Source organism: Hemitrygon akajei, chromosome 2 (assembly GCF_048418815.1).
Source record: "Hemitrygon akajei chromosome 2, sHemAka1.3, whole genome shotgun sequence".
NCBI classification, from domain to species: domain Eukaryota; kingdom Metazoa; phylum Chordata; class Chondrichthyes; order Myliobatiformes; family Dasyatidae; genus Hemitrygon; species Hemitrygon akajei.
The window spans coordinates 55,629,347-55,642,085 of NC_133125.1; the positions used below are offsets into that span (position 1 = coordinate 55,629,347).

The 12,739-nt window shown below is 43.0% G+C and overlaps 1 protein-coding gene across 9 annotated transcripts in view; it reads left to right on the plus strand.

The window, feature by feature from the left end:
• slc1a1 (solute carrier family 1 member 1) overlaps positions 1–12,739 on the plus strand; it is a 188,203-nt gene that overhangs the window by 155,116 nt on the left and 20,348 nt on the right. For all 9 annotated transcript variants that reach the window (XM_073072547.1, XM_073072494.1, XM_073072487.1 and 6 more), the window contains one exon: positions 8,737–8,859. In XM_073072547.1, the coding sequence (XP_072928648.1) occupies positions 8,737–8,859 (123 nt within the window). The remainder of the gene's footprint in view (positions 1–8,736; positions 8,860–12,739) is intronic.

Consider the following 12,739-nt stretch of genomic DNA (forward strand, 5'->3'; position numbering starts at 1 on the left):
GCATGCTCCCCAATCCAGGCAACATCCTTGTAAATCTCCTCTGCACCCTTTCTATGGTTTCTGTCCTTCCTATAGTGAGGTGACCAGAATTGAACACAGTATTCCAAGTGGGGTGTGACCAGGGTCCTATATAGCTGCAACATTACCTCTTGGCTCTTAAACTCAATCCCACGATTGATGAAGGCCAATGCATCGTAGGCCTTCTTAAACACAGCGTCAACCTGTGTAGCAGCTTTGAGTGTCCTATGGACTCAGACCCCAAGATCCCTCTGATCCTCCACACTGCCCAGAGTCTTACTATTAATACTATATTCTGCCATCATATTTGACCTACCAATGTGATCCACTTCACACTTACCTGGGTTGAACTCCATCTGCCACTTCTCAGCCCAGTTTTGCCTCCTAGCAATGTCCTGCTATAACCTTTGACTGCTCTCCACACTATCCACAACACACCTAACCTTTGTGTCATCAGCAAATTTACTAACTCATCCCTCCACATTCTCATCCAGGTTACTTATAAAAATCATGAAGAGTCAGGGTCCCAGAACAGATCCCTGAGGCACACCACTGGTCACCAGCCTCACTGCAGAATATGATCCGTTTACAACCACTCTTTGCCTTCTGTGGGCAAGACAGTTCTGGATCCTTAAAGCAATGTCCCCTTGGATCCCATGCCTCCTTACTTTCTCAATAAGCTTTGCATGGGGTACCTAATCAAATGCCTTGTTAAAATCCATATACACTACATCTTATGCTGTACGCTCATGAATGTGCTTAGTCACATCCAAAAAAATTCAATCAGGCTCGTAAGGCATGATCTGCCTTTGACAAAGCCATGCTGACTATTCCTAATCATATTATGCCTCTCCAAATGTTCATCAATCCTGCCTCTCAGGATCTTCTCCATCAACTTACCAACCACTGAAGTAAGACTTACTGGTCTATAATTTCCTGGGCTGTCCCTATTCCCTTTCTTGAATAAGGGAACAACATCCACAACCCTCCTGTCCTCACTGATGATGCAAAGATCATTGCCAGAGGCTCAGCAATCTCCTCCCTCACTTCCTACAGTAGCCTGGGGTACATCCCATCTGGTCCCAGTGACTTATCCAACTTGATGCTTTCCAAAAGCTCCAGCTCATCCTCTTTCTTAATATCTACATGCTTAAGCTTTTCAGTCCACTGCAAGTCATCACTACAATCACCAAGATTCTTTTCTGCAGTGAATACCGAAGGGAAGTATTCATTAAGTACCTCCACTATTTCCTCCTGTTCCATACACACTTTTCCATTGTCACACTTGATTGGTCCTATTCTCTGGCGTCTTATCCTCTTGCTCTTCACATACTTGTAGAATGCCTTGGGGTTTTCCTTAATCCTGTCCGCCAAGGCCTTCTTGTGTCTCCTTCTGGCTCTCCTAATTACATTCTTCAGCTCCTTCCTGCTAGCCTTACAATCTTCTGGACTCATATCATTACCTAGTTTTTTGAACCTTTCATACGCTCTTCTTTTCTTCTTGACTAGATTTACAACAGCCTTTGTGCACCACGGATCTTGTACCCTACCATCCTTTCCATGTCTCATTGGAATGTACCCACTCAGAACCCCACGCAAATATCCCCTGAACATTTTCTTCTGTATGTTTCCCTGAGAACATCTGTTCCCAGTTTATGCTTCCAAGTTCCTGCCTGATTGCCTCATAATTTCCCTTACTCCAATTAAACTTTTCTCTAACTTGTCTGTTCCTATCCCTCTCCAATGCTAGGATAAAGGAGATAGAATTGTGATTACTATCTCCAAAATGCTCTCCCACTGAGAGACCTGACACCTGACCAGGTTCATTTCCCAATACCAGATCAAGTACAGCCTCTCCTCTTGTAGGCTTATCTACATCTTGTGTCAAGAGACCTTCCTGAACACACCTAACAAGCTCCACCCCATCTAAACCCCTCACTCTAGGGAGTTGCCAATCAATATTTGGAAACTTAAGATCTCCCACCACAACAACCCTGTTATTATTACACTTTTCCAGAATCTGTCTTCTTATCTGCTCCTCAATGTCCTTGTTACTATTGGGTGGTCTATAGAAAACACCCAGTAGAGTTATTGACCACTTCCTATTCCTAACTTGCACCCACAGAGACTCCATAGAGAATCCCTCCATGCCGTTCTCCTTTCCTGCAGCCATGACAATATCTCTGATCAACAGTGCCACGCCAAAGCCTCTTTTTCCTCCCTCCCTCCCTATCCTGGCACTTGAAGTAGCCATTCCTGCCCCTGCACCATCCAAGTCTCTGTAATGGCCACAACATTATAGCTCCAAGTACTGATCCACGCTCTAAGCTCATCTGCTTTATTCATGATACTCCTTGCATTAAAATAGACACATCTCAAACCATTGGTCTGAGCGCATCTCTTCTCTATCACCTGCCTATCCTCCCTCTCGCACTGTCTCCAAACTTTCTCTATTTGTGAGCCAACCTCCCTTTCCTCCGTCATTTCAGTTTGGTTCGCACGCCCCAGCAACACTGGTCTAAACTCTCCCCAACAGCCTTAGCAAACCTTCCCGCCAGGGTATTGGTCCCCCTTGGATTCAAGTGCAACTCGTCCTTTTTGTACAGGTCACATCTGCCCCAGAAGTGGTACCAATGATCCAGAAATCTGAATCCCTGCCCCCTGTTCCAATCCTGCAGCCATGCACTTATCCTCCACCTCATTCTATTCCTATACTCACTGTCACGTGGCACAGACAGTAATCTTGAGAATACTACCTTTGAGGTCCTGCTTCTCAACTTCTTTCCTAACTCCCTGTAATCTGTTCTCAAGACCTCTTCCCTTTTCCTACCTATGTTGTTGGTAGCAATATGTACCACAACCTCTGGCTGTTCTCCTTCCCACTTCAAGATACAGTGGACACGATCAGAAACATTCTGGACGCTGGCACTTGGGAGGCAAACTACCATCTGCGTTTCTTTCCTACGTCCACAGAATCGCTTGTCTGTCCCCCTAACTATATAGTCCCCTATCACTGCTGCTATCCTCTTCCTTTCCCTACCCTTCTGAGCCACAGGGCCAGACTCTGTGCCAGAGGCACGACCACTGTTTCTTCCCCCAGGCAGGCTGTCCCCCCCAACAGTACTCAAGCAGGAATACTTATTGTTAAGGAGGACAGCCACTGGGATACTCTCTAGTACCTGCTTCTTGCCCTTCCCTCTTCTGACTGTTACCCACTCTCTATCACCTCCTCACTCCCCCTGACCAGACGAAGGTTATCAAGCTGCATCTCCAGTTCCATAACGCGGTTTCTAAGGAGCTGCAGCTCGACACACCTGGTGCAGATGTGGTCGTCCAGGAGGCCGGGAAACTCTAGGACTTCCCACATCTGACTCCAAGCACAGAAAACCGACCTCACACACATACACTCTATCTTTATAACCTACCTCGCCTCGACCCTTTATCGCTGAAGCCCCGTTGAGCCAAAACCTTCCTACTCTGCCGCCCGCTCTGTAAATCTGTCTTCCTTTTAAACTCTTTCCGCTGTTCTCACTGGCCGACCTCTGCGCACCTGCGCAGTCGTGCCCCGTTCAAACTGCTGAAGAAATAATCATGGCGTACAGCACTCTTGGATTCCTATTCATCTACATTCCACCTCATTTGTTTATGTCCACTATGACAAACACCAACATCTCCTTATGATGGCCCATTCTGCATTTTGGAATGGGGAGAAAAATCTTTTACGATAGAAAGTATTTTTGTAGATTGACTTAAACTGGCCCACCAACACTTGGAGGATCCTGCTGTCATGCCACTGGCATGTCAACGCACATCTGGATGAGCCAAAGGCACCTGTGGTTCCTCCTCCCATGGAACATAGGACCCGAGCCGGGTGGCTTGTCTGAACTCCAGACAGGTTCACAATGCCAGTTTTAGTGAATTCTGGGTGAGCATGTGTAGGGTAAAGTAATTGGGAGAAACGTACATAATTCACAACCACCAACACTGAGTTGGGGATTCCCATTAACAGGTTGGTCTGACGTGATGACATTATTCATGAAAGGGTTTTAAGTGCTTTTGTGATGTAGGTTTTCGAGTTCAATAAAATGTGTCACATGTTTCATTAAACATAAAACACCTCACTTCATTTTATTCGTGGAAATCTAGTTTGATTTAAGGGCATTAAATTGAACATCTTGGTCATCCTTTCCACATATGCTACCTAAGCTGAAGAATATTTACACAATTCCCTTTAATTTCAGATTTTCAGCAACTGCTGTGCTCTGGAGCCTCCAGCGTCAGCTGTTTTTTCCCTCTGTTGCCTTTGCTTGACTCTTTCTGTTTACACTATTTCAGATGGATGAGCTCTGATTAACACAGAGTCATCATCCCCTATCAGGAGTCACTGACGGTATTCATGAAACATGGATGTTATAGCCCTCAGACCTGTGTCCTGGCCTCAGACGTTGACTGTACTCTTTTCCATAGATGCTGCCTGTCTTGCTGAGTTCCTCCAGCCACTGTGTGGCTTTGGATCTCCAGCCTCTGCAGATTTTCTCATGTTCGTTCTTGATCTCCAACCTATTACCAACATTCCTTCCGTTCCCTCCATGATCTCCTCTCTGCAACTTAAAAAATCTTGTTTTCTTTCCATTTCAGTTTGGATGAAAGTTTATTAACTGGAAAAGTCATTTTTACCTCCTACAGATGCTGACTAAGTTAGTGAGTGTCTCCAACATCTTCAATTTTCTTTCTTAGATACCACTGAGTATCAGGGTTTTAGTTAAGATGTACAAAAAAGCTGGATGAACTCAGCAGGTCGGGCAGCATCCATTGAAAGGAGCAGTCAACATTTCGGGTTTTAGTTACTTTGGCCTCAATCTCTGAAATTCTGTCTATAAAACCTCTTAACCTCTCATGATTCCCTTAAAGTGCTCTTTAAATGTATTTCTTTGACCAAGTCTTTGCCATCTGTTCTATTTCTTTCTTTGACTGAATGACAGACTTCTCTAGCTTATTTTCTTATAATTCCCCTGTTAACACTTTTAATTACAACAGAAAGGCAATGTCAAAAAATGGTATTGTTGTTTGTTTGATGTAAGCTAATTTTGAAAGTTAGTAAACCAAAGTTTAAACTTGTAATCTTCAGAATAGAAACATGACAATGTATTTTAAGGAAATACAATGACATTGTAGTGTGAAAGAAAGTGGAATGGTTGTTTTGACGAATACAGTGGTTTGATTAATTAGTCCATTGGTTAATAGGGGCATCTGCATATTTTATTAAGCTATATTTCATATAGTGGCAATATTTCTTTAGGAGTTTGAGGAGATTTGGGATGTCACTAAAACTGGCGCAAATTTCTGCAGATGTACCAAGGAAAGCATTCTGACTGGCTGCATCACTGTCTGGTATGGGGGTGGGGGGGGGGGGATGCTACTGCACAGGATTGAAGTAAGCTGCAGACAGTTGTAAACTTAGTCAGCTCTGTCATGGGCACTAGCCTCCATAGCCCCAAGGAGCAGTGTCTCAAAAACCCCCACCCCACAGGACTGCCCTCTTCTCATTGTTACTGTTAGGATGGAGGTACAGAAGCCCTGATTCAGGAACACCTTCTTCCCCTTTGCCATCCAATTTCTGAATGAATATTGAACCCATGAGCACTACTTCATTACTTTTTTATTTCTATTTTGACTACTTACTTAATTTAACTGTTAGATATATATCTACTTAATGCAATTCAGCTTTTCTATATTATCGTGTATTGCATGGTACTGCCGCCACAAAGTTAACAAATTTCATGACACATGCCGATGATATGAATTCTGATTTGGGACAACTCTTAGAGAACAAAAACTAATCGAGGAAGTAGCCAGGATTCCCTTCATTTATTTGGAACACAATGCTGCTTAATCAGGACAGGAAACTGTTACCCAACAGTTTCAAACTAGCGTCAGTTGCATGAATTTGTGTGGCTGTTTGACATTATACTGCGATTAGCGTGAACAGTTTTTATACAAAGCCAAATGAAATGCAGTTAGCATCTAACCTGAAATGCAAAGAATAGAGTTATTTACAAAATAACTGCGGATAAAAAGTAAGTGCTACAGCACACAAATATAAAAGTACTGAGACAGTACAATATGGGTGCAATATTGCTTAGCACTGTGATGTGAGTTTCAGCAGGGTCACAGCCTCAGGGAGGAAGCTCTTCCTGTGCCTGCTGGTGTGGGAGCGGAGGCTCCTGTAGCGCCTACCGGATGGGAGGAGAGTAAAAAGTCCATGGTTAGGGTGGGATGCATCCTTGATAATGCTTTTCATCCTGCCCAGGCAGCTTTTATGGTAGATGTTCTCAATGGTGGGCAATTGGGTGTCGATAATCCGCTGGGAAGTTTTCACCACACGCTGGAGTGCTTTGCGGACCGATACGGGATAATTGTCATACCACACTGAGATGCAGTTGGTGAGTATGCTCTCAATGGTACAGCAGTAAAAGTCCATCAGTTTCCTGGGACAGAGGTGAGCTTTCTTAATGCTCCACAGGAAATAAAGGCACTGTTGCGCCTTTTTGAACAGGATGGAGGAGTTCAGGGACCAGGTGAGATCCTCCGAAATGTGGACACCAAGGAATATGAAGCTTGATACTCACTCCACACAGCTCCATTGATGTAGATGGGGACGTGAGTGTGGCTCCTAGCATGTATGAAGTCCACAAAGATCTCCTTGGTCTTCTGGGTGTTAAGGGCCAGGTTGTTGTCAGCACACCACATGGCCAGGTGCTGGACCTCATCCCTGTAGGCTATCTCGTCATCCCCTCTGATCAGGTCAACCACCATGGTGTCGTCTGCGAACTTGATTATGGAGTTAGAACCATGTACAGGAACGCAGTCATAGGTGAAAAGGGAGTACAGAAGAGGGCTCAGCACACAGCCTTGAGGCACGCTGGTGTTCAGGGTGAGAGTGGAGGAGGAGGGGTTGTCTAACTTAACAGATTGGGGTCTGTTAGTCAGAAAGTCCAAGGTCCAATTGCAGAGAGATGAGCTGATACCAAGCTGGTGAAGTTTGGCGATCAGTTTGGAAGGGGTCACAGTACTGAATGCTGAACTAAAGTTAATGAACAACATTCTGATGTAAGAGTTAGGTCTGTCCAGGTGGGTCAGGGCAGAGTGAAGTGCTGTGGAGATGGCGTCCTCTGTTGACCTGTTGGTGCGATTGGCAAATTGATGGGGGTCTGGGGTAGTGGGCAGACAGGATTTCAGATGTGATAGAACCAGTTTCTCAAAGCACTTTGCAATGATGGGGGTGAGTGCAACTGGGTGGAAGTCATTCAGACCCGTGACAGTGGAATGCTTCGGCATTCTTGGTGGCGATCTTGAAGCTAGTGGGCACAACTGCCTGGGCCAGGGACAGATTGAAAGTGTCCGTGAAGACCCCGGCCAATTGCCCTGCACAGACCCTGTGCACACGGCCAGGTATTCCATCCAGACCAGCTGCCTTCCGTACGTTCACCCTGCTCAGGGTGGTGCAAACATCGGAGGTGGAAAGTGAGAGAGGCAGTTCACCAGGTGGGAAATCTGCTTTGTGGGAAACCTCCTTGTTCTCTCGGTCAAAGTGAGCGTAGAAGTAATTGAGTTAATCAGAGAGGGAAGCAGAGCTGGAAAGTCTGTATCTATTACTCAAATCTTATTTAAATATTAAATAGCCAACAGTCCTGATGTGTGCCAATTAACCAGAATCCACTGTAACATTCAAATGAACAATATACTTGTTTATTGAGAAATTAGATCCGAGGTCTTAGTCATCAATAGAAAGGGCTCCAGCTGTCAAGGAGACTGAAAGTGTTAAAGAACTGCTGCATTGATGTCCTTACTATGCACAAGGCTCAAGGCAGGTTTCACCATAGAACAGATCTAAGGTGTCAGCAGCTGAGTATCCCGGTAGTTTTGAATTAGATAGAAAAGTGATAACCAAGTGAGTGAAAGGTTACCACAGGCAGACAGGAGAGCAGATTTGAGTTTGCATTCCGGGCACAATCTTATTAAACGGTAGAGTAGCCTTCTGGGATCAGCTGGCCACTCTTGTTCCTAAAACGGTAGCTTTATTTGGTTGTTAGCAGGGTGGGTGTGTAATAAAATCAAACACTTAGCTTGGCACGAGAGAAGGGAAGGTCAGCTCTTCCTCTAGTTAATACCTGTTTTGATGTAGGAACTTTAGACAACTAAAACAGACACTATAGACCCATTGCATGTTTTCTGCCATTATTGCCCACATCTGCAGTGTCCATACTGACATCTCTGCTGTACATGGAGTGTCCAAAATCAATTCTGCAAGTCTGCAACTTGTGCACCATGTATCTTCATTAGAAATCGGGATGTTGATAAAAGTTAATTATGTAGTGACTAAAAACGATGTGATAGGCAAGATGATCTTTAAGCCAGATATCCTGAAGTAATCATTATAATTCCTATATTTTCTGGGGTTCTCTTTCGCTCTTTAATCAAACTTTCTTGGCTGCTTCAGCAAATGGGAAATATTTTAATAGCTTGTACTGCTCCTATTTTGAAGTAAGTGTGAATACTCTTTTCCCCTAAACCGCTTTGGAAGGATGAGTCAGTTTGCTACCAATTCAATATCCACAATATGTCTAACTACTAATAATGATTTGATGAATGTTTAATCTCTTTTAAAATATGGCTGTGAAAAGTATATGCCCTTAAATATATATTGTTCTTTTATAGATTAGCCATCCACGGTATCATCATTCTGCCTCTGATCTACTTTATTGTGGTGCGGAAAAACCCTTTTACATTCATTGGTGGGATGGCTGAGGCGTTGCTGACTTCAGTGATGATTTCATCCAGGTAACTGGGCATATTTTAATTGCTATCATCTCAGCAGTATAATTGCTTCATGAATAGAAATTTACAGTGTCTGAAAAGAAGTTCAGATGTATATATATCATCCAGTAGCATTTACATTCACTGTGATGAAGTGCTTTGAAAGGTTGCTGAGGAAGCATGTTAACACCTGCCTGAGAAGTGACTTGGATTCACTCCAATTTGCCTCCCAGTACAACAGGTCAACAGCAGATGCTGTTTCAGTGGCACTTCACTCAACCCTGGAACATCTGGACAACAAAGACCCATAGATCAGGATGCTCTTTATCAACTACAGCTCAGCACTCAATACTATCAGCCCCTCAAAACTGATCGATAAGTTTCAAGACCTTGGCCACAATACCTTCTTGTGCAATTGGATCTTCAATTTCCTCACTTGCAGACCCCAGTCAGTTCAGATTGGCCAAAACATCTCCTCCACAATCTCCATCAGTATGGGTGTACCATAAGGCTGTGTGCTTGGCCCCCAGCCCCATTTGCTTTATACTTATGACTGTGAGGCTAAGCACAACTCAAACACCATATTTAAATTTGCTGACACCACTGTTGTTGCCTGAATCAAAGGTGGTGACAAATCAGATATATAGGAAGGAGATTGAAAATCTGGTTGAGTGGTGCCACAACAACAATCTCTCACTCAATGTCAGCAAGACCAAGGAGCTAATTATTGACTTCAGGAGGAGAAAACTGGAGCTCCATGAACCAGTCCTCATCGGGGGATCAGAGGTGGAGACAGTCAGCAACTTTAAATTCCTTCACGCTATAATTTCAGATGATCTGTCCTTTGTCCAGCGTGTAATTGCCACTAAAAAGAAAGCATGGCAGCATCTCTACTTCCTTAGACATTGGGGAAGATTTGTGTGACAACTGACACTTTGACACACTTCTATACATGTGTGGTGGAGAGATTATTGACTGGCTGCATCACAGCCTGGTATGAAAACACCAACACCCGTGAATGGAAGTGCCTATAAAAAGTAGTGGATACGGTCCAGTTCATCATAGGTGAAGCCCTCCCTACTATTGAGCACATCTACACAAAGCATAGTTGCAGGAAAGCCGCATCCTTTATCAAGGACCACAACTGTCCAGGCCATACTCTCTTCTCACTGCTACTATCAGGAAGAAGGTGTAGGAGCCTTTGGACCCACATCACCAGGTTCAGGAGCATTTATTACCCCTCAGACATCAGGCTCTTGAATCGGATATTAGAAATCTTGAGCAAGACACACAAAATGCTTCAGCAACTCAGCATGTCAGGCAGCATCTGTGGAAGGGAATCAAGATGTTTCAAGCCAAGACCTTTCATTTGCACTGGAAAGGAAGTTGCTGGTGCCTACCCACTTCCTTTCCGATCTTGAGGAAGGGTTTTATCTGTGAGGTAAATTTCCATTTTTCTAAACTGGATACCCTCAGATGTCAGTTCAAAGGGTCCCCAAAAGCCAACAACATTAATAACAAACTGGGAAATTAACAAATCATATTGAAGAATTGTACAGACAACAAAACAAAAAGCAAAAATCAAGATATTTAACATTATGTTTGAAATACATTAGTCTACATATAATAAGATGTGCAGAAACTGAAATGTCATAAGCATTTAAAAAATAAAAATGTATTACATCCATAACAATACTTATCAAATGGGTTTGCTATCCACACACGTGAAATTATGTTTTTGGGCCCAGAGTTTCCACAACGGAAATCATTGCTGAGTTACCATTAAGACACATTACAAATCATTAGAACAGTGCCTAATGTTTTTTTAGGGTATTTTACAGGCATTGTTGGATAATACCGTAGATTCCGTACTACAGAGTGCACCTGATTAAAAGCCGCAGGCTCTAATTTTAGAAAGAAAATCAATTTTGTACTTGTACAAGCCGCACCGGATTTTAAGCCGCAGGTGTCCCACATTGTAATATGAGATATTTACACAGAAAGATATTACACGTGAGGATTTTTTAACTTTTAATTAAATCCGTATGGTAACATAAACAAATACATATTGCAAATGCTTTTTTTCGAACCGTGCCTGTAACGCGGCTACTTTTAAATATACATACGTATCGGTAACACACAAATTATGTTGCGTATACTTTTTTACTGAACAGTGCACAAACAACAATCCAATATCTCCTAACGACTGGTAAAAAAATATATATACTGCAGCCTACCAGGAAAAGTTATTGATCGCCTTTAACTTAAAAGCAGCGTTCTCACGTGGGTCTAATGCGCTCGTCTAATGCGCTCCCCCCCCACCTTTCCGTTTATCGCAAACCGGTATTTCCCACAAGACGCGGCAAAACCGGATGTGACGTCATAGCAGATGTAGTACAGAAAACAAATATAGTTAAAACACTTCTAACTTTAACTAGAAAATACTAACAAATGAATTACTAAGGGAAAATATTATAAACTAAATAACTGCCATAAAGGCAGCACAATGCTTTTCTTCGAGTGTTTTCCATGTTGATGAGGGTGAGTACAAATGACTGATTTACAATAATTTAATTGTGAAAGTGCGCTTGATTTATCGTACAATTTCATTGGACCTCTGTGAACTACTCATCAATTTTATTGGTCTACTGTTACGAGGCAAAATGTTTTTGGCGGCATGAAAAAAAACCATGCATTAGCCGCACCGTAGTAAAAGCCGCAGTGTTCAAAGCTGTTCAAAGCGTGGGAAAAAAGTAGCGGCTTATAATCCGGCATCTACGGTAATTGGGTCTGCAATTGGAGTTGCTGTTATTTCCATGTTTTGAAGTGTCACTTCTAATCTCTGTGTGAAGGTCTGGGCATGGGTTTGATGATAACCTTCTCTGTACTTAATACTATAAATACATATTCATAGGTCTGACAGTTCTCCTTGAGTTTTTTTGTGCACACTCATTTGCTTTATCTTTTGAAAGATACTCTGCTGAATTCTCACCAATGTAATTCGAGTCCTGCTTTAGGCTTTGGAGGGCTGCAAGCTACTTTTGCCGTAGAATCCTTGTGTGCGGATCCCAGGCTGAACTAACCTAAGCAGTACACAATACATTAGGAAGGTGAAAGACCTGAAGGTAGTTAAGTCACCTGGACCAGATGGACTACTCCCCAGGCTTCTGAAAGCAGAGATTCTGGAGGCATTAGTAGTAATCTTTCAAAAATCACTAGATTCTGGAATGTTCTGGAGGACTGGAAAATTGCAAATGTCACTTCACTCTTTAAGAAGGGAGGGAGGCAAAAGGCAAGAAATTATAGGCCAGTTAGCCTAACATTTGTGGTTAGGAAGATTTTGGAGTCCATTCTTAAGAATGAGGTTTTAGGGAACTTGAAAACACATGATAAAACAGGCCAAAGTCTGCATAATTTTTTATGGGGAAATCTCACCTGACAAATCTATTGGACTTCTTTGAGGAAATAAACAGACAGGTAGATAAAGGAGATTGATTACTTGGATTTACAGAAGGCCTTTGACAAGGTGCTGCACATGAGGCTGCTGAACAAGATAGGAGCCCATTGTATTACAGGAAAGATACTGGAATGGAAAGATCAAACAAGAGAAAATCTGCAGATGCTGGAAATCCGAGCAACACACACAAAATGCTAGAAGAACTCAGCAGCCCAGCCAACATCTATGGAAAAAAGTACAGTTGATGATTTGGGCTGAAACCCTTCGGCAGGACTGGAGAAAAAAAAGAGCTGAGGAGTAAAATTTAAAAGGTGCAGGAGGGAAGAGACAAACACAAGGTGATAGGTGAAATCTGGAGGGGGAGGGATGAAGTAAAGAGGTGGGAAGTCGATTGATGAAAGAGATACAGGGCTGGAAAAGGCGGAGTCTGATAGCAGAGAACAGAAA